The following is a 23,114-nucleotide window of genomic DNA, read 5'->3' as shown; positions in this document are numbered from 1 at the left end:
TTCCTCTTCTCCTTTCATTTCCTGTCCTCGTGGTGTCTTGTCCTCCCCTAGTCCTGTGTTGTGCTGGTGTCACTCTTGGGGCCGTGTTGTGTCTGCAGATGCTCTTTTTGACTTGTTTTGATTTGTGTACTGCTGGCACATGTGCCTCTTGTTTAGCCCTTCCTGGGCACTGTTTTGCTGTTTTCCTGTTATTGGACTTACTTTTGGTTAGTCTTCATTTTGCTGTTTTGTAATGTTCTGTGATTCTGTTTCTTTATTTTTAAAATTTCAACAAAATTCTGTTTACACCTAAAGTTTGATTTGATTCCAACAAGTCCTTCCTGGTGCGTTTTTTGCTAATGACTGTAAGATCATAATATATACTGATGTTCATGTTACACTGCTTTTTGAATTTGTTATAAAACTTGCTTACAACTCTCTAACTCCCCACATACAGAACAAGAATAATGGATATGAAGCCTGTCATTGTAGTTCATGGTGGTGCATGGGCAATACCAGATGATCTTGCGGAGAGAAGCAAAATTGGTGTTAAAAATGCAGCAACCTGTGGTTTTTCCATACTTGCTAATGGTGGAAGTTCACTACAAGCAGTTGAAGCTGCTGTGCAGATCCTAGAAGACGACACAGCATTTGATTCAGGTATTAATATCAGTTACATAAATGGTTTTTCTTGTGTCATGTGTATTTACAGTAGTTACAATTACACCAGTAGCTGCTATCAAGTTTTTATTTTTTATTCAAATTTTATTATCAAAAAGCATAAAAAAACAAACAAACAAACAAACAAACAATAGACATATATAAATATCATGCACACAATTTTCAATTTTTTCTCTATCCCTTGCTGGACCCCCACCCCTCAGCAAGTGTATGTGTTATATGTGTGTGTGTTATTATAGTCCAACATGTTTCCATGGTAATATATTTCCATCAGCAGCGATCAATTTAAACCATGGGTCCCAAATATTGCATTATTTAGGTAAGGGTTGTTGTCTTGGTATAGACAAATCTATATGAATTCCCTTCTTTGATAATCCAGCTTCTCCACCAACAGTATAATACAATATACAATCCATAGTGGCCCCTTCAGATAATATAATGTCCATAGTAGCACCTATACACAGTATAATATCCCATAGTGGCCTCTACAAAATATAATGCCCCAAATTGGCCTCTCCACACACTATGTCCCATAGTGACCCCTCCATACAGCATAATATCCCACAGTGGTTCCTTCACAGAGTATAATATACCATGGTGGCCTATATAGAGTATTGGAATGCATTGGATGCATTATTGGATGCAGTAATGCATTGGATGAGGTGGCTCCCCCCTCCACTCGCAAAGTCCCACATAGGAGGCAGCAACCCTGGCACACGCCACAGACACAATTTCTTCAGCGGTGCTCTAGGTCTGCTGAACGTCTCTGGAGAAAATCACGTTCACCTGCAGATCTCCTCCACTTCAAATTTATGCTTAAAACATATAGTTCTGCCCTTTACCTCGCCAAACAAGACTATTTCACTGCCCTCATCTTTTCTCTCTCCAGCAACCCTAAAAGGCTTTTTGAAACTTTTCACTCCTTACTCACACCCAAGGTGCAGACGACATGCACAGACCTTAGTGCCGATGACCTTGCCACTTATTTCCATGATAAAATTGATAAGATCCGTCAGGAAATTACTGCCCAAGCCCCAGGTGGCATTGATCCCCTCACCAACCGCACTTCAGACTGTCCATTCTCATCTTTTGAACCTGTTACAGAAGAGGAAGTCTCCCATCTACTTTCTTCATCTCGCCCTACAACATGCAGTAGTGACCCCTTCCCCTCACACCTTCTCCAATCTCTGTCACCTGCTGTCACTACTTACCTTACTAAAATATTTAACCTCTCTCTCTCTTCTGGAATCTTCCCGTCCTCCTTCAAGCATGCTGTTATAACTCCGCTATTGAAAAAACCCTCCCTGGACCCGTCCTGTGCTGCTAACTATCGACCTGTCTCTAACCTCCCCTTCATCTCTAAACTCTTGGAACGCCTGGTCTATTCTCGTTTAATCCGCTATCTCTCTGCTAACTTTCTGCTTGACCCCTTACAATCTGGTTTCCGTGCTCTGCACTCTACTGAAACGGCTCTCACAAAAGTCTCCAATGATCTCCTAATGGCTAAATCCAATGGTGACTTCTCTCTTCTTATTCTTCTGGACCTCTCTGCATCTTTTGACACTGTTGACCATCAACTCCTCCTCACTATGCTCCGCTCAGTTGGCCTCAATGACACTGCGCTCTCCTGGTTCTCCTCTTATCTCTCAGACCGCACTTTCAGTGTATCATTTGCGGGCTCTGTTTCCTCCCCTCTTTCCCTTGCTGTTGGGGTTTCTCAGGGCTCGGTCCTAGGCCCCCTGCTCTTTTCTCTCAATACAGCCCCCATTGGACAAACCATTGTCAGATTTGGCTTCAGGTACCATCTTTATGCTGATGACACCCAATTATACACATCTTCCCGGGACATCACCCCTGCACTCATACAGAACACCAGCGACTGTCTCTCTGCTGTCTCAAATATCATGTCCTCACTCTATCTGAAACTAAATCTCTCTAAGACTGAACTACTACTGTTTCCACCATCTAATAGATCTGTCCCTGATATATCCATTGTAGTCTCAGGCCTTACTATAACTCCTAGGCAGCAGGCCCGCTGCTTTGGGGTCATGTTTGACGCAGACCTTTCCTTCACCCCTCATATTGAATGACTCGCACGTTCATGTCACCTCCACCTCAAAAACATCTCCAGAATACGCCCTTTCCTTACCAGAGATACACTAAAGACACTTATTGTCTCTCTGATTCATTCTCATTCATCCTTGACTACTGTAACTCCTTACTAATCGGTCTTCCCCTCACTAAACTCTCCCCTCTACAATCTATTCTGAATGCAGCGGCCAGGCTCATCTATCAGGCTAAACGCTACAGCGATGCCTCGGGTTTGTGCCAGTCGCTACATTGGCTGCCTATTCATTATAGAATAAAATATAAAGTTATCACCCTCATCCACAAGGCTCTCCATAATGCCGCACCTCCCTACATTTCCTCCCTCATCTCTGTCTACCGCCCAACCCGTGTTCTCCACTCACTCAATGACCTAACACTTACATCTTCTATTATCAGAACCTCCCACGCTTGTATACAAGACTTCTCCCGAGCTGCACCACTTCTCTGGAATGCTCTACCCCGGACAATCAGATTAACTCCCAATTTCTACAGTTTCAAATGCAAACTAAAGACGCATCTTTTCAGACAAGCCTATCACAATGTCTAACATAAACCCTTAACCCTCCTCTGTCCTCGCTCCCACATTTCCCCACATGATATGATGTCATCTCAGGATAACTTTATAGGTCCAAGCTCCATCCATATGTTAAAGGACACGACTGTTGACGGCTCATAAAATCTTATGTTTATGTAATGACAGTCACCTCTATTACAAAAGTGTCTGACCTCTGCATAAGCAATACCACCCCTGCTGCCTATTGTGCCACCCCCTCTACCTCATAGATTGTAAGCTCTTGTGAGCAGGGCCCTCAGTCCCATTGTGATACATTTCTTTGTAATGTATCTTTCTGTCTGTATTTGAACCCTACAAATTGTACAGCGCTGCGGAATATGTTGGCGCTATATAAATAAAATTTATTATTATTATTATTATTATTATTATTATATTATTACAGTATAATGTCTCATAGTGTCCTCCATACAATATAATGATCCACATTGGCCCTTCTGCATAGTATAATGTCCTTAATGGCACCTATACACAGTATAATATCCCATAGTAAACATCATCAATGTTTTATAAGATGATGCATTTTGGAGTGTACTATCCCTTCATCAGATCACACCTGAACACAGTGGTTTGGAAGGGAAATTCATTCTATGTCTCTCCTGGTTTCAGTTAAGGTTAAGACCCCAGCTTGCTCATTTGCTAAACTGAACTCATAACCCGCTGTTGGTACTTGGGTGATTTGGTACCACCCTATCTGGAATATATTTGCCTTCATGAAAGGCAGACCCTCTTCTCCTCCGATTCCTTCCCCTTCCACCTTCTCCTCTGTCTTTCACTAGAATTTTTTTCTTTTACATGTTTAACTTTTCTTCCACTTTAAGATCTTGTTTCTTGCCAAGGATTTGTCATTTAGTAATGTACAAAAATAACATCCCAAATGGGAGATAACCACATGTAGCTGCTGCCACAATCACCCAAGTTTGCCTAAGGCCTCACGGAACGATACGTAGTGCTAAAGCGCTGCGAGAAAAAACGTAGCAGGAACGCATCACGGTTCTTCCACAGCACTTTGAACAGAAAGTTCACAGAGTTTTCCTCTGCGGGCTGTTACAATTAAGTCTATGGGAAAGCCATAGATATAATTGACATGCTGTGATTTCCGAAACTGCACCGTTTTGGAAATTGCTGCGTGTCCGCGCTGTTTTAAACGCAAAGTGGGCATGGGATTTGCATGAATCCCATCCACTTTGCAGTTACTGTATAACGTCGAAATATTTCCCCACAGCGTTTCAAGCCTATGGAGCCCGGCCTTAGACTAACCCAAGGCAGGATTTTTTTTTGGATGTTGAGGCTGAATTGTTACTATTGCAGCTTCCACCATCCTTTTCCTTTATTGTCACCCTGAACTGGTTGACCAGATCTTATCTGCAATAGAATCATCATCAGATTAAGTACTATCATCTTCCCCACTTTTTTCTAATGTATGACTGAAATGCAATCCTATTAATATTATAAATGTGAAAGTTTGTGGGTTTGTGAGTTTTGGATGTTCGGATGTTTGTTCCTCAATCACGGAAAAACCGCTTGACCGATTTGGCTGAAATTTTCCACAAACATAGTTAATACACCCGATTGCGCAATAGGCTACTTTTCGTCACAATAGCGCACATACGTTTGTGCCAGGACCCCCACAAAACCCAAACTCACACCACCATCTCTGCAATCTCACACACTTTGGACCATAGCAAGCCACAAAATTCATATTGCCCTCTACAGCCTCGCCCCTAACCCCACACAATCTCATATACATATACTTTACCACTTTGCCCCTCACCTTAACGATACTCCAGTAGGCGCTCTATAACGCTCCGGAGCAGCCATGTTTGCCGACCCCCACCGCTCTGACAATCCGCGACACCGCCCACCCATGTCAATACCCCTAGGCGGTCTAATAAATGCAAAAAAAAAGTTTAAAAAAAGTAAAACAAATATAAAAAAAATAAATAAAAAGGATTAAAAATTCAAATCACCCCCCTTTCCCTAGAACACATATAAAAGTAGTTAAAAACTGTGAAACACATACATGTTAGGTATCCCCACGTCCGAAATCGCCCGCTCTACAAAGCTATAGAAATATTTTTCCTGTTTGGTAAACGCCGTAGCGGGAAAAATGGTCAAAAGTGCCAAACCTCCATTTTTTCACAGTTTTGATTCTGATAAAAATTTGAATAAAAAGTGATCAAAGCAATAACATTTCCCAAAAATGGTAGAAGAACAAAGTACACCTGGTCCCGGAAAAAAAAGATGCCCTATACATCCCCGTACACAGACGTATAAAAAAGTTACGGCTGTCGGAATATGGCGACTTTTCAAAAAATAATTTTTTTAAACAGTTTTGGATTTTTTTTAAGGGGTCAAAATATAAATAAAACCATATAAATTTGGTATCCCCGGAATCGTAACGAAACACAGAATACAGGGGACATGTCATTTTGGTTGTACAGTGAACGCCGTAAAACCAAAGCCCGTAAGAAAGTCGCAGAAATGCATTTTTACTTCAAATCAACCCCATTCTAAATTTTTTCCCTGCTTCCCAGTACATTATATAGAATAATTAATGGTGGCATCATGAAGAAAAATCTGTCCCACAAAAATTAAGACCTCATATGGCTCTGGGAGCGGAGAAATAAAAAAGTTATGGGGTTTAGAAGGAGGGGAGTCAGAAACGAAAATAAAAAAATGCAACCGGCGGGAAAGGGTTAACTTCAAATACTTCTGTCCCAAAGTCACTATGTACAGTTTATACCAACACCGTATATATAGCAGCTCAAATACAAATTACCTTCAACACAAAAGTCTCACGTATTCTCTGAATTACAACAAAAACAAGATACAAAGTTACATTTCATATCCCATACCTTATACACAGTACGAAAACCTTACCCATGCCTGTATATACCCACTCCTACAATCACCGCAGACGAAGTCGCGGGTACCAGCTAGTTCCTTTATAACCTCCCAATTCCCACCTCCAGATTTCCCCCTAATGCCCCTGCCAGCACGGCTACCAGTATCGCATTGCCTTCCACTGCTATCTCCGCCACAACCAACAGTCATATCTTCTACCTCTGTCACTGGGCTAGGAGGAAAATATCTCTCCGCAGTTGCCACATGATTATTAGAGAATGGAATCTGTCTGTGAATATGAAGACTTGGTTGGCCTGCAGTAAATTATGTTTTACAACAGCAGAGGAGGAGGAATACACAGAACCATGACTCAAAATTTGTGTTTCACTGCTGTCAGATCTTATATCCTGGTGTAACTGAGATGAGCAAGAAAAACTTTAAAACCCTGTGGTTACTGGCGCCACCCACATTTCTATTGTTAGTACTTGCACTGGTGAATGGAGTGACAGTAGAACAAGTGTTTCCTTATCTTCCTTTAGCCTGTCCCATGCCCTGTTTTGTCCAGGCACTATTTCATTGCTTATATAATGGTGGTTATGGACAATGTATGTGTAGCACAGTAAGCACTACAGTCACAGCAAAGTGCAGGGGTAAAGTATAGATTTGTCTTTAGTAACCCTCGTGAAAGCCTATTTGTGCATGTAATGAAATTGCAAATACACTGGTCCTTCAGGTTACAATGACTGCAGGTGCCAATTTTAAATTTATGATGGTCTTTTTCTGACCTATCGTAACATTAAGCCACAGTTAACTTACTGAGCCACAGGCATTGTAGATTTTTACTGCTAAAACACATACTTATGTGATTATCAAAAGTGAATAACCAATCAGCAGATAATATTAGGGAAAGCGTTGATATTCTCAGATGTATTTTTATGTATGCCACTTACTCTATACTGCTGAATTCAACAGTGGGAAGTAATTGAAAAACTGTCAACGGGAAACAAGCTGTCAATGACTACAGCAAGTATGCTGTCCATGTAGCAGGCTGCATTAAATCAATCTGTGTCTGCTGATGGTCTTCAGGAAACATGGAGAGAATTTGATTTCTGTACAGCTTCTCGGGTTTCTTATTGGAATGGTCTTCCACAAAAAAGATTAATCCATACATTGTAATAGTATTAGAAAATTGCTGTATATGCAATATATAAGTATTAGATCTACACAAATAAACATCACTAGTACAACATACCGTACAGAGAATTGAAGTAAAAGCACTATAGTCAATGGGGGAATTAATCATTCCCTCTATGCCAGTTTTCTGGAATAAAGGGATGATATTGAGGTGTGTGTTTTACATAAGGCCCTCTCTCGCTCCAAACGTACGCCACAATGGTCTATGGTTTTCTGTGCCAGTTATTAAGACTGACGTACAATAACACAATCAGTCTTAATAAATTTGCCCAAATATTTTTTAATAACGTGGTGTAAAAAAATGACATTGATTTATTTACAAACCACAAGAATACAGCAATGTTATATTTATACAATATTCTCATCCTAAATTATGTATGTAGCTTAAAAACTGTTTCTAAACTGCTTATATGAGTCTACTCTTTCTAATATTATGTGTGATCGCATCTCATGAGAAAAATACCAGCACCCAAAGTATTTAGCTGCCGAATGAATGAAACCAGAGCCCTGCAGACTTTATGATTAAAAAAAAGACAGAAATTTTTATGACTAAAACACTGCAATGATATTATTATATTGCCAAGAGCACCATATTTACTTAAAAGCTTGTGACAATAAAAGCAAATATTTTTCACTGTAATCAAGTGTAATAGCTGCCAGGGTAGTTGTAGTAAATAGCTCTGAAATGGTTTTTCTAATATTTTTCCAAAGCTTTAGGGCAATAATGTTTCCTATGTTTCAAACTGAATTGCTTCCTATAGGTCATGGGGCTGTGTTGAATGCGGACGGTGATGTGGAACTTGATGCAATTATAATGGATGGCAAAAATCTTGCTGTAGGTGCAGTCTCTTGTATCAAGAATATTGCTAACCCTGTCATGTTTGCACGCACAATCATGGAACAGGTACAATACTCTCCTTAGTCTATTGTCTTACTTTAGATGTATTGCATATTATTTCTATTTATTTCATTTTTATTTTTTTTTATAACAAAACACTTATGTACCAGAAATGCAATGTACCAATGTACAAAACTTTAAATTGAAATTTATCTAATCAGTCTGTAACACCGTAAGGCTGGTTTCAGTATTTTTGGTTCAGTTTTGCTGTAATTATTATTATTATTATTATTATTATTATTATTATCTAATCAGAAATTATTACAAAAGGAATGGATCATAAAGAAAAGTATCATACTTTTTCTTCCTTCTGGATCTGTTTCTGGTTTTGGTGCATACACTACCAGAAACGGACTGTGTATGACATCAGCCTAAAGCCAGGTTCACACAGGGGTTTTTTGGACCGGATTTTGACGTGGAGCCCGCCTCAGAAACCAGTCCAAAAAGCAGCATTCCGCTTCGGATTAGGCCCAAGTGAATGGGCCTAGTCGGGAGGGAGTTGTCGTGCCGCAGACTCTGCAGCAGATTCCGCCTCGAGAAAGTGCATGCCACTTCTTTTTTCTGCGAGTGGGAACAAACCACTTGCAGAAAAAGGAACCAATTGAATTCAATGGGAGGTGGTTTTTTTGAGCCAGATTTTGACGCAAATTCTATGTCAAAGTCCTGACTAAAAGACCCCGTGTGAACCTGACTTAAATCCACTTTTAGGGTGCATTCACACTGAGTAAACGCTAGCTTATTTTGTAGAGTAAAATTACACTTGTAAATTTTGCTATCCCATTGACTTCAATGACATTTTACAGGCGTATTTTTACAGGCGTATTTTTTACAGGCGTATTTTTACACTTGTAAAAAAATATCATTGAAGTCAATGGGATAGCAAAATTTACAAGTGTAATTTTACTCTACAAAATAAGCTAGCGTTTACTCAGTGTGAATGCACCCTTAGGCTAAGGCCCCACATTGCAGAAACACAGCTTTTTTTGTTGCAGATTTTCAAAATGAAAGCTTTAGCAGCTTTTCCGCTACAGATTTTTTTCTGCAATGTGTGAATAAGGAATAGCAAGAATCCCATCCACTTTGCAGGTAGTATAAAACGCAGCAGCCAAAACGCTGCATGTTCACAACGTGGGGCCCCGGCCTAAAAATTGTATCCTAAGCAACAGTATCATAAACACAGAATCAAATTCTTTGGAGTCCTCAAGTTGATCTTTACCTGATTAACCCTATTACACACATAAATAAATGGTTGAGAGATCACAGTAAAATAAAAAGAGATTTTCCCCAAAGGAATCAATGATATATTTTTTATATTTCTGAATTGTAGATATTCTGTTTTTATAAATATATATTATCCAGTAGCTTCCATTCTGCTGTTAAATCAGTTTTCCAAAAATTGATGATTCATTTCTCCATGTACTGTAAAAAAAAATGTTCTGTTTATCACACATACAAAATATTACATTTACATTCACCCTTCTACTCTCCTCTTAACCTGAGAAACAATGTCCCTTTCCAATCTATTATCTGACTTGTTTTCTTTTAGGCTAAGGGCCCACGTAGCGAAATGCAGCTTTAAAAATAAAAAAAAATAAAATAGCGAAAACGCATTGCTTTTTTTTCCACATTTCATTGCAGTCCTTTTACATTACACAGGGACCCAATTATAATCATCTGGTATCATTGGTTATTATTGATTTGATGTATTTTTTTTACCTTATGAATACTGATATTTCGTTACCCCTCTGCTAAAGTTTTCCATTTTGGCAACTCACATTTCTCATGAATTGCAGCTGTTGAATTCTGGATGACAATTTTAATATTTTCCATGCTGATGTTGAGTTTTACAGTCTTGCTTTGACTCTGAGAATTATTTTATTATGTGGGATTTGTAAAATGCCCCTAATCCAATAGCTCCCTTGGTTTTTTGTGAGTGGTGATACTCTCGCTCCTCTTTTGTGACAGAACTGCAGGGTGGCCAAAGATAACCTTTTTTATATATATTTCTAAAGCAGCGGATTCTTTTTTTCTGTATTGTGTGAGTTCATGTAAGTAACACAGCTTGAGGCTTTTCCACTTTGTACTATCCACTTGGCTGTCTTTTTTACTGGTATGTTCATTTTATTTTTCATTTAGGAAGTTAGTTTTTTCAGTCCTAAACAAATGATACATTCATCAAGCAATTAACATTTTGGGTATTAAATGGCAATTGAAATATTTTTTGTGAATATTGATTATAAATTGATAATAATGTTCTCACTAGATATCATGTTCCTTCATAAAGGCTACAATACAGTGTGATTACTTCAAAAATGTTTTTTTTTTTTTGCATTAATAGACTCCCTCTAAAGAGTTGGAGTCACAGGGGCAACTGGAATTGTGCATTAAGTTTTGGACCTAGTATATGAAGAAGTCACTCTATATATCTTGTCTGTTGTTTACAATTCACAAGTCATTTTATACTCCTACGCATTTAAAGAATTATGGTTTAAGGCATGACTAATGTCCAAGATGTCAAAATATAGAATAGATTTACTCTACATGATATGACAATATCCCAAATTAGATAAGCATTGGTAATTTTATATATAAAGCATAACAAAACATACAATACAATTAAAAACAGTCAGGATTGGGAACAGTTGCAGCTGCATATATCAGTCCTGAGTAGGGTTGAGCCGATCTTGAGATTTCAGGATTAGAGATGAGCGAACAGTGTTCTATCGAACTCATGTTCGATCGGATATTAGGCTGTTCGGCATGTTCGAATCGAATCGAACACCGCGTGGTAAAGTGCGCCATTACTCGATTCCCCTCCCACCTTCCCTAGCGCCTTTTTTGCTCCAATAACAGCGCAGGGTAGGTGGGACAGGAACTACGACACCGGTGACGTTGAGAAAAGTAGGCAAAACCCATTGGCTGCCGAAAACATGTGACCTCTAATTTAAAAGAACAGCGCCGCCCAGGTTCGCGTCATTCTGAGCTTGCAATTCACCGAGGACGGAGGTTTCCGTCCAGCTAGCTAGGGCTTAGATTCTGGGTAGGCAGGGACAGGCTAGGATAGGAAGGAGAAGACAACCACAACAGCTCTTGTAAGAGCTAAATTCCAGGGAGAAGCTTGTCAGTGTAACATGGCACTGACGGGCTCAATCGCCGCAACCCAGCTTTCCCAGGATCCTGAATGGAATACACTGTCAGTGTATTCCCGTATACCCGATATATACCCCCGATACCCGTTCCAACGGTGTGCCCCCCCACCTTCACCCCAGAAATACCCTGCAAGTCCCCTAGCAATAGAATTGGGGCTATATACACCCACTATTTTTGCTACTGCCATATAGTGCCATTGTCTGACTGGGAATTCAAAGAATATATTGGGGTTACGTGCACCCACAATTTTTACTACTGGTATACAGTGCCAGTTTCTGACTGGGAATTCAAAGAATATATTGGGGTTATAAATACCCTCATTTCTTGCTACTGCCATATAGTGCCAGTTTCTGACTGGGAATTCAAAGAATATATTGGGGTTATAAATACCCTCATTTCTTGCTACTGGTATATAGTGCCATTGTCTGACTGGGAATTCAAAGAATATATTGGGGTTACGTGCACCCACAATTTTTACTACTGGTATACAGTGCCAGTTTCTGACTGGGAATTCAAAGAATATATTGGGGTTACAAATACCCTCATTTCTTGCTACTGCCATATAGTGCCAGTTTCTGACTGGTAATTCAAAGAATATATTGGGGTTACGTGCACCCACAATTTTTACTACTGGTATACAGTGCCATTGTCTGACTGGGAATTCAAAGAATATATTGGGGTTATAAATACCCTCATTTCTTGCTACTGCCATATAGTGCCAGTTTCTGACTGGGAATTCAAAGAATATATTGGGGTTACGTGCACCCACAATTTTTACTACTGGTATACAGTGCCATTGTCTGACTGGGAATTCAAAGAATATATTGGGGTTATAAATACCCTCATTTCTTGCTACTGGTATATAGTGCCATTGTCTGACTGGGAATTCAAAGAATATATTGGGGTTACGTGTACCCACAATTTTTACTACTGGTATACAGTGCCAGTTTCTGACTGGGAATTCAAAGAATATATTGGGGTTACAAATACCCTCATTTCTTGCTACTGCCATATAGTGCCAGTTTCTGACTGGTAATTCAAAGAATATATTGGGGTTACTTGCACCCACAATTTTTACTACTGGTATACAGTGCCAGTTTCTGACTGGGAATTCAAAGAATATATTGGGGTTACAAATACCCTCATTTCTTGCTACTGCCATATAGTGCCAGTTTCTGACTGGGAATTCAAAGAATATATTGGGGTTACGTGCACCCACAATTTTTACTACTGGTATACAGTGCCATTGTCTGACTGGGAATTCAAAGAATATATTGGGGTTATAAATACCCTCATTTCTTGCTACTGGTATATAGTGCCATTGTCTGACTGGGAATTCAAAGAATATATTGGGGTTACGTGCACCCACAATTTTTACTACTGGTATACAGTGCCAGTTTCTGACTGGGAATTCAAAGAATATATTGGGGTTACAAATACCCTCATTTCTTGCTACTGCCATATAGTGCCAGTTTCTGACTGGTAATTCAAAGAATATATTGGGGTTACGTGCACCCACAATTTTTACTACTGGTATACAGTGCCAGTTTCTGACTGGGAATTCAAAGAATATATTGGGGTTACAAATACCCTCATTTCTTGCTACTGCCATATAGTGCCAGTTTCTGACTGGTAATTCAAAGAATATATTGGGGTTACGTGCACCCACAATTTTTACTACTGGTATACAGTGCCATTGTCTGACTGGGAATTCAAAGAATATATTGGGGTTATAAATACCCTCATTTCTTGCTACTGCCATATAGTGCCAGTTTCTGACTGGGAATTCAAAGAATATATTGGGGTTACGTGCACCCACAATTTTTACTACTGGTATACAGTGCCATTGTCTGACTGGGAATTCAAAGAATATATTGGGGTTATAAATACCCTCATTTCTTGCTACTGGTATATAGTGCCATTGTCTGACTGGGAATTCAAAGAATATATTGGGGTTACGTGCACCCACAATTTTTACTACTGGTATACAGTGCCAGTTTCTGACTGGGAATTCAAAGAATATATTGGGGTTACAAATACCCTCATTTCTTGCTACTGCCATATAGTGCCAGTTTCTGACTGGTAATTCAAAGAATATATTGGGGTTACGTGCACCCAAAATTTTTACTACTGGTATACAGTGCCATTGTCTGACTGGGAATTCAAAGAATATATTGGGGTTATAAATACCCTCATTTCTTGCTACTGCCATATAGTGCCAGTTTCTGACTGGGAATTCAAAGAATATATTGGGGTTATAAATACCCTCATTTCTTGCTACTGGTATATAGTGCCATTGTCTGACTGGGAATTCAAAGAATATATTGGGGTTACGTGCACCCACAATTTTTACTACTGGTATACAGTGCCAGTTTCTGACTGGGAATTCAAAGAATATATTGGGGTTACAAATACCCTCATTTCTTGCTACTGCCATATAGTGCCAGTTTCTGACTGGTAATTCAAAGAATATATTGGGGTTACGTGCACCCACAATTTTTACTACTGGTATACAGTGCCATTGTCTGACTGGGAATTCAAAGAATATATTGGGGTTATAAATACCCTCATTTCTTGCTACTGCCATATAGTGCCAGTTTCTGACTGGGAATTCAAAGAATATATTGGGGTTACGTGCACCCACAATTTTTACTACTGGTATACAGTGCCATTGTCTGACTGGGAATTCAAAGAATATATTGGGGTTATAAATACCCTCATTTCTTGCTACTGGTATATAGTGCCATTGTCTGACTGGGAATTCAAAGAATATATTGGGGTTACGTGCACCCACAATTTTTACTACTGGTATACAGTGCCAGTTTCTGACTGGGAATTCAAAGAATATATTGGGGTTACAAATACCCTCATTTCTTGCTACTGCCATATAGTGCCAGTTTCTGACTGGTAATTCAAAGAATATATTGGGGTTACGTGCACCCACAATTTTTACTACTGGTATACAGTGCCAGTTTCTGACTGGGAATTCAAAGAATATATTGGGGTTACAAATACCCTCATTTCTTGCTACTGCCATATAGTGCCAGTTTCTGACTGGTAATTCAAAGAATATATTGGGGTTATAAATACCCTCATTTCTTGCTACTGGTATATAGTGCCATTGTCTGACTGGGAATTCAAAGAATATATTGGGGTTACGTGCACCCACAATTTTTACTACTGGTATACAGTGCCAGTTTCTGACTGGGAATTCAAAGAATATATTGGGGTTACAAATACCCTCATTTCTTGCTACTGCCATATAGTGCCAGTTTCTGACTGGTAATTCAAAGAATATATTGGGGTTACAAATACCCTCATTTCTTGCTACTGCCATATAGTGCCAGTTTCTGACTGGTAATTCAAAGAATATATTGGGGTTACGTGCACCCACAATTTTTACTACTGGTATACAGTGCCATTGTCTGACTGGGAATTCAAAGAATATATTGGGGTTATAAATACCCTCATTTCTTGCTACTGCCATATAGTGCCAGTTTCTGACTGGGAATTCAAAGAATATATTGGGGTTACGTGCACCCACAATTTTTACTACTGGTATACAGTGCCATTGTCTGACTGGGAATTCAAAGAATATATTGGGGTTATAAATACCCTCATTTCTTGCTACTGGTATATAGTGCCATTGTCTGACTGGGAATTCAAAGAATATATTGGGGTTACGTGCACCCACAATTTTTACTACTGGTATACAGTGCCAGTTTCTGACTGGGAATTCAAAGAATATATTGGGGTTACAAATACCCTCATTTCTTGCTACTGCCATATAGTGCCAGTTTCTGACTGGTAATTCAAAGAATATATTGGGGTTACGTGCACCCACAATTTTTACTACTGGTATACAGTGCCATTGTCTGACTGGGAATTCAAAGAATATATTGGGGTTATAAATACCCTCATTTCTTGCTACTGCCATATAGTGCCAGTTTCTGACTGGGAATTCAAAGAATATATTGGGGTTACGTGCACCCACAATTTTTACTACTGGTATACAGTGCCATTGTCTGACTGGGAATTCAAAGAATATATTGGGGTTACGTGCACCCACAATTTTTACTACTGGTATACAGTGCCAGTTTCTGACTGGGAATTCAAAGAATATATTGGGGTTACAAATACCCTCATTTCTTGCTACTGCCATATAGTGCCAGTTTCTGACTGGTAATTCAAAGAATATATTGGGGTTACAAATACCCTCATTTCTTGCTACTGCCATATAGTGCCAGTTTCTGACTGGTAATTCAAAGAATATATTGGGGTTACGTGCACCCACAATTTTTACTACTGGTATACAGTGCCATTGTCTGACTGGGAATTCAAAGAATATATTGGGGTTACAAATACCCTCATTTCTTGCTACTGCCATATAGTGCCAGTTTCTGACTGGTAATTCAAAGAATATATTGGGGTTACGTGCACCCACAATTTTTACTACTGGTATACAGTGCCATTGTCTGACTGGGAATTCAAAGAATATATTGGGGTTATAAATACCCTCATTTCTTGCTACTGCCATATAGTGCCAGTTTCTGACTGGGAATTCAAAGAATATATTGGGGTTACGTGCACCCACAATTTTTACTACTGGTATACAGTGCCATTGTCTGACTGGGAATTCAAAGAATATATTGGGGTTATAAATACCCTCATTTCTTGCTACTGGTATATAGTGCCATTGTCTGACTGGGAATTCAAAGAATATATTGGGGTTACGTGCACCCACAATTTTTACTACTGGTATACAGTGCCAGTTTCTGACTGGGAATTCAAAGAATATATTGGGGTTACAAATACCCTCATTTCTTGCTACTGCCATATAGTGCCAGTTTCTGACTGGTAATTCAAAGAATATATTGGGGTTACGTGCACCCACAATTTTTACTACTGGTATACAGTGCCAGTTTCTGACTGGGAATTCAAAGAATATATTGGGGTTACAAATACCCTCATTTCTTGCTACTGCCATATAGTGCCAGTTTCTGACTGGTAATTCAAAGAATATATTGGGGTTATAAATACCCTCATTTCTTGCTACTGGTATATAGAGCCATTGTCTGACTGGGAATTCAAAGAATATATTGGGGTTACGTGCACCCACAATTTTTACTACTGGTATACAGTGCCAGTTTCTGACTGGGAATTCAAAGAATATATTGGGGTTACAAATACCCTCATTTCTTGCTACTGCCATATAGTGCCAGTTTCTGACTGGTAATTCAAAGAATATATTGGGGTTACAAATACCCTCATTTCTTGCTACTGCCATATAGTGCCAGTTTCTGACTGGTAATTCAAAGAATATATTGGGGTTACGTGCACCCACAATTTTTACTACTGGTATACAGTGCCATTGTCTGACTGGGAATTCAAAGAATATATTGGGGTTATAAATACCCTCATTTCTTGCTACTGGTATATAGTGCCATTGTCTGACTGGGAATTCAAAGAATATATTGGGGTTACGTGCACCCACAATTTTTACTACTGGTATACAGTGCCAGTTTCTGACTGGGAATTCAAAGAATATATTGGGGTTACAAATACCCTCATTTCTTGCTACTGCCATATAGTGCCAGTTTCTGACTGGGAATTCAAAGAATATATTGGGGTTACGTGCACCCACAATTTTTACTACTGGTATACAGTGCCATTGTCTGACTGGGAATTCAAAGAATATATTGGGGTTATAAATACCCTCATTTCTTGCTACTGCCATATAGTGCCAGTTTCTGACTGGTAATTCAAAGAATATATTGGGGTTATAAATACCCTCATTTCTTGCTACTGGTATATAGTGCCATTGTCTGACTGGGAATTCAAAGAATATATTGGGGTTACGTGCACCCACAATTTTTGCTACTGGTATATAGTGCCAATTTCTAACTGGGAATTCAAAATGCGCAAGGCTCCCGGAAAGGGACGTGGACGAGGCCGTGGGCGAGGTCGGGGGAATGGTTCTGGGGAGCAAGGTAGCAGTGAAGCCACAGGGCGTCCCGTGCCTACTCCTGTGGGGCAGCAAGCATTGCGCCACTCCACAGTGCCAGGGTTGCTTGCCACATTAACTAAACTGCAGGGTACAAACCTTAGTAGGCCCGAGAACCAGGAACAGGTCTTGCAATGGCTGTCAGAGAACGCTTACAGCACATTGTCCAGCAGCCAGTCAGACTCTGCCTCCTCTCCTCCTATTACCCAACAGTCTTGTCCTCCTTCCTCCCAAAATTCCCAAGCTTCACAGAACAATAACCCCAACTGTTCCTGCTCCCCAGAGCTGTTCTCCGCTCCTTTCATTGTCCCTCAACCTGCCTCTCCACGTCACGATTCCACGAACCTAACAGAGGAGCATCTGTGTCCAGATGCTCAAACACTAGAGTCTCCTCCATCTCCGTTCGATTTGGTGGTGGATGACCAGCAACCCACCCTCATCGACGATGATGTGACGCAGTTGCCGTCAGGGCATCCAGTTGACCGGCGCATTGTGCGGGAGGAGGAGATGAGACAGGAGTTGGAAGAGGAAGTGGTGGATGATGAGGACACTGACCCGACCTGGACAGGGGGGATGTCAAGCGGGGAAAGTAGTGTGGATGTTGAGGCAAGTGCAGCACCAAAAAGGGTAGCTAGAGGCAGAGGCAGAGGTCAGCAGCTTAGGCGAAGCCAGGCCACACCCGGAATCTCCCAAGATGTTCCAGTTCGTACCCAGCCCCGAAAAACTCCCACCTCGAGGGCACGTTTCTCGAAGGTGTGGAGTTTTTTCAAGGAATGCGCCGAGGACAGATATAGTGTTGTCTGCACAATTTGCCTCTCGAAATTGATTAGGGGCTCTGAGAAGAGCAACCTGTCCACCACTTCAATGCGCCGTCATTTGGAATCCAAGCACTGGAATCAGTGGCAGGCAGCAACGGCAGGACAAAGGCCGCCTGCCGTTCACGCCACTGCCACTGCCTCTGCCACTGCCTCTGCCTCTGCCACTGCCACTGCTGACTGTGCTGGCGATGCACTCCAGAGGACGAGCCAGGACACCACTTCATCTGCCTCCGCCACTTTGTTGACTTCTCCCTCATCCTCCCCTGTTCCTGTCTTATCTCCTTCTCCTGCACCATCAAAGGCACCATCAGGCGCTTCTTTACAACAACCCACCATCTCTCAGACATTGGAGCGGCGGCAGAAATACACTGCTAACCACCCACACGCGCAAGCCTTGAACGCCAACATCGCTAAACTGCTGGCCCAGGAGATGTTGGCGTTCCGGCTTGTTGAAACTCCCGCCTTCCTGGACCTGATGGCAACTGCGGCACCTCGCTATGCCGTCCCTAGCCGTCACTACTTCTCCCGGTGTGCCGTCCCCGCCTTGCACCAGCATGTGTCACTCAACATCAGGCGGGCCCTTAGTTCCGCGCTTTGCACAAAGGTCCACTTGACCACCGACGCGTGGACAAGTGCATGCGGACAGGGACGCTACATTTCACTGACGGCACACTGGGTGAATGTAGTTGAGGCTGGGACTGCTTCCCAAACTGGCCCGGTGTACCTCGTCTCCCCGCCTAACATTCCTGGCAGGGACACGAGAAGAACACCCCCCTCCTCCTCCTCCTCTACCGCCTCCTCCTCCGCCACCGCCTCCTCCTCCGCCACCGCCTCCTCCTCCGCTGTTAGATTGACCCCAGCTACGAGTTGGAAACGTTGCAGCACTGGCGTTGGTAGACGTCAGCAGGCTGTGCTGAAGCTGATCAGCTTGGGGGACAGACAGCACACTGCCTCCGAGGTGAGGGATGCCCTCCTCGATGAGACGGCAATATGGTTTGAGCCGCTGCACCTGGGCCCAGGCATGGTCGTTTGTGATAACGGCCGGAACCTGGTAGCAGCTCTGGAGCTTGCCGGACTCCAACATGTTCCATGCCTGGCCCACGTCTTCAACCTAGTGGTGCAACGTTTCCTAAAGAGCTACCCCAATGTTCCAGAGCTACTGGTGAAAGTGCGGCGCATGTGCGCCCACTTTCGCAAGTCGACAGTAGCCGCTGCTAGCTTAAAATCTCTCCAGCAACGCCTGCATGTGCCACGACACCGGCTTTTGTGCGACGTCCCCACACGCTGGAACTCAACGTTTCAGATGTTGAATAGAGTGGTTGAGCAGCAGAGACCTTTGATGGAATACCAGCTACAAAACCCTAGGGTGCCACAAAGTCAGCTGCCTCAGTTTCTCATCCATGAGTGGCCATGGATGAGAGACCTTTGTGACATCCTACGGGTGTTTGAGGAGTCCACAAGGAGGGTGAGCTCTGAGGATGCGATGGTGAGCCTTACAATCCCGCTCTTGTGTGTTCTGAGAGAATCCCTGATTGACATCAGGGATAACTCAGATCACACAGAGGAGTCAGGGATAGCATCCGATCCGTCACAGCTGGAGAGTAGGTCCACACATCTGTCCGCTTCATCGCGTTTAATGGAGGAGGAGGAGGAGGAGGAAGAAGAGTTGTCCGATGATGTGATGGTGATACAGGAGGCTTCCGGGCAACTTCGAATCGTCCCATTGTTGCAGCGCGGATGGGTAGACATGGAGGATGAGGAGGAAATGGAGATTGAACTTTCCGGTGGGGCCAGAGGAGTCATGCCAACTAACACTGTGGCAGACATGGCTGAGTTCATGTTGGGGTGCTTTACAACCGACAAGCGTATTGTCAAAATCATGGAGGACAATCAGTACTGGATCTTTGCTATCCTTGACCCCCGGTATAAAAACAACATCTCGTCTTTTATTCCGGTAGAGGGGAGGGCCAATCGCATCAATGCTTGCCACAGGCAATTGGTGCAGAATATGATGGAGATGTTTCCAGCATGTGACGTTGGCGGCAGGGAGGACAGTTCCTCCAGTAGGCGACCAAGTTCTCACCGGTCCACACAAACGAGGGGCACACTGTCTAAGGTCTGGGACACCTTGATGGCACCCCCTCGCCAAAGTGCCGCCACAAAGGGTCCTAGTGTCACCAGGCGTAAGAAGTATAGGCGCATGTTGCGGGAATACCTTTCCGACCACAGCCCTGTCCTCTCCGACCCCTCTGCACCCTACACGTATTGGGTGTCGAAGTTGGACCTGTGGCTTGAACTTGCCCTATATGCCTTGGAGGTGCTGTCCTGTCCTGCCGCCAGCGTCCTATCTGAGAGGGTGTTCAGTGCAGCCGGTGGCATCATCACTGACAAGCGCACCCGTCTGTCAGCTGAGAGTGCCGACCGGCTCACTTTGATAAAAATGAACCACCACTGGATAGAGCCTTCATTTTTGTGCCCACCTGTGTAAAGCACCCCAACATGAAACTCCATGTCTGTACTCAACCTCTCCAATTCCTCCGCATCCTCATACTCATCCACCATAAGCGTTGCACAATTCTGCTAATACTAGGCTCCCTCCAACATGATTTCCCCCAACTCTGCTGGTTAGAGGCTCCCTCCACCCTGATTTCCACCAACTCTGCTGGTTAGAGGCTCCCTCCACCCTGCTTTCCCACAACTCTGCTGGTTAGAGGCTCCCTCCACCATGAATTTGCCCAAACTGGGCTGGTTAGAGGCTCCCTCCACCATGAATTGGTCCAAACTGGGGTTTTTAGAGGCTTCCTCCACCATGAATTTGCCAAAACTGGGCTGTTTAGAGGCTCCCTCCACCATGAATTGGTCCAAATTGGGGTTTTTAGAGGCTCCCTCCACCATGAATTTGCCCAAACTGGGCTGGTTAGAGGCTCCCTCCACCATGAATTGGTCCAAACTGGGCTGGTTAGAGGCTCCCTCCACCATGAATTGGTCCAAATTGGGGTTTTTAGAGGCTCCCTCCACCATGAATTGGTCCAAACTGGGCTGTTTAGAGGCTCCCTCCACCATGAATTGGTCCAAACTGGGGTTTTTAGAGGCTCCCTCCACCATGAATTGGTCCAAACTGGGCTGGTTAGAGGCTCCCTCCACCATGAATTGGTCCAAACTGGGTTTTTTAGAGGCTCCCTCCACCATGAATTGGTCCAAACTGGGGTTTTTAGAGGCTCCCTCCACCATGAATTGGTCCAAACTGGGGTTTTTAGAGGCTCCCTCCACCATGAATTGGTCCAAACTGGGGTTTTTAGAGGCTCCCTCCACCATGAATTTGCCCAAACTGGGCTGTTTAGAGGCTCCCTCCACCATGAATTGGTCCAAACTGGGTTTTTTAGAGGCTCCCTCCACCATGAATTGGTCCAAACTGGGGTTTTTAGAGGCTCCCTCCACCATGAATTGGTCCAAACTGGGGTTTTTAGAGGCTCCCTCCACCATGAATTTGCCCAAACTGGGCTGTTTAGAGGCTCCCTCCACCATGAATTGGTCCAAATTGGGGTTTTTAGAGGCTCCCTCCACCATGAATTGGTCCAAACTGGGGTTTTTAGAGGCTCCCTCCACCATGAATTTGCCCAAACTGGGCTGTTTAGAGGCTCCCTCCAGCATGAATTCGTCCAAACTGGGGTTTTTAGAGGCTCCCTCCACCATGAATTGGTCCAAACTGGGGTTTTTAGAGGCTCCCTCCACCATGAATTGGTCCAAACTGGGGTTTTTAGAGGCTCCCTCCACCATGAATTGGTCCAAACTGGGCTGGTTAGAGGCTCCCTCCACCATGAATTTGCCCAAACTGGGCTGTTTAGAGGCTCCCTCCACCATGAATTGGTCCAAACTGGGCTGGTTAGAGGCTCCCTCCACCATGAATTGGTCCAAACTGGGTTTTTTAGAGGCTCCCTCCACCATGAATTGGTCCAAACTGGGGTTTTTAGAGGCTCCCTCCACCATGAATTGGTCCAAACTGGGGTTTTTAGAGGCTCCCTCCACCATGAATTGGTCCAAACTGGGGTTTTTAGAGGCTCCCTCCACCATGAATTTGCCCAAACTGGGCTGTTTAGAGGCTCCCTCCACCATGAATTGGTCCAAACTGGGTTTTTTAGAGGCTCCCTCCACCATGAATTGGTCCAAACTGGGGTTTTTAGAGGCTCCCTCCACCATGAATTGGTCCAAACTGGGGTTTTTAGAGGCTCCCTCCACCATGAATTTGCCCAAACTGGGCTGTTTAGAGGCTCCCTCCACCATGAATTGGTCCAAATTGGGGTTTTTAGAGGCTCCCTCCACCATGAATTTGCCCAAACTGGGCTGATTAGAGGCTCCCTCCACCATGAATTGGTCCAAACTGGGCTGGTTAGAGGCTCCCTCCACCATGAATTGGTCCAAATTGGGGTTTTTAGAGGCTCCCTCCACCATGAATTGGTCCAAACTGGGCTGTTTAGAGGCTCCCTCCACCATGAATTGGTCCAAACTGGGGTTTTTAGAGGCTCCCTCCACCATGATTTGGTCCAAACTGGGCTGGTTAGAGGCTCCCTCCACCATGAATTGGTCCAAACTGGGTTTTTTAGAGGCTCCCTCCACCATGAATTGGTCCAAACTGGGGTTTTTAGAGGCTCCCTCCACCATGAATTTGCCCAAACTGGGCTGTTTAGAGGCTCCCTCCACCATGAATTGGTCCAAATTGGGGTTTTTAGAGGCTCCCTCCACCATGAATTTGCCCAAACTGGGCTGGTTAGAGGCTCCCTCCACCATGAATTGGTCCAAACTGGGCTGGTTAGAGGCTCCCTCCACCATGAATTGGTCCAAATTGGGGTTTTTAGAGGCTCCCTC

At 42.8% G+C, this 23,114-nt stretch overlaps 1 protein-coding gene across 1 annotated transcript in view; it reads left to right on the top strand.

Moving 5' to 3' along the window:
- The first annotated feature begins 446 nt into the window (after window positions 1-446).
- Window positions 447-23,114, top strand: part of LOC142196686 (isoaspartyl peptidase/L-asparaginase-like) — a 47,861-nt gene continuing 25,193 nt past the window's right edge. The window contains exons 1-2 of the mRNA XM_075266668.1: window positions 447-639; window positions 8,143-8,285. Coding sequence (XP_075122769.1) covers window positions 447-639; window positions 8,143-8,285 — 336 coding nt within the window. The remainder of the gene's footprint in view (window positions 640-8,142; window positions 8,286-23,114) is intronic.

This window comes from Leptodactylus fuscus, chromosome 3 (assembly GCF_031893055.1).
Source record: "Leptodactylus fuscus isolate aLepFus1 chromosome 3, aLepFus1.hap2, whole genome shotgun sequence".
NCBI lineage: Eukaryota > Metazoa > Chordata > Amphibia > Anura > Leptodactylidae > Leptodactylus > Leptodactylus fuscus.
This window is presented reverse-complemented; position numbering and strand designations above follow the sequence as displayed.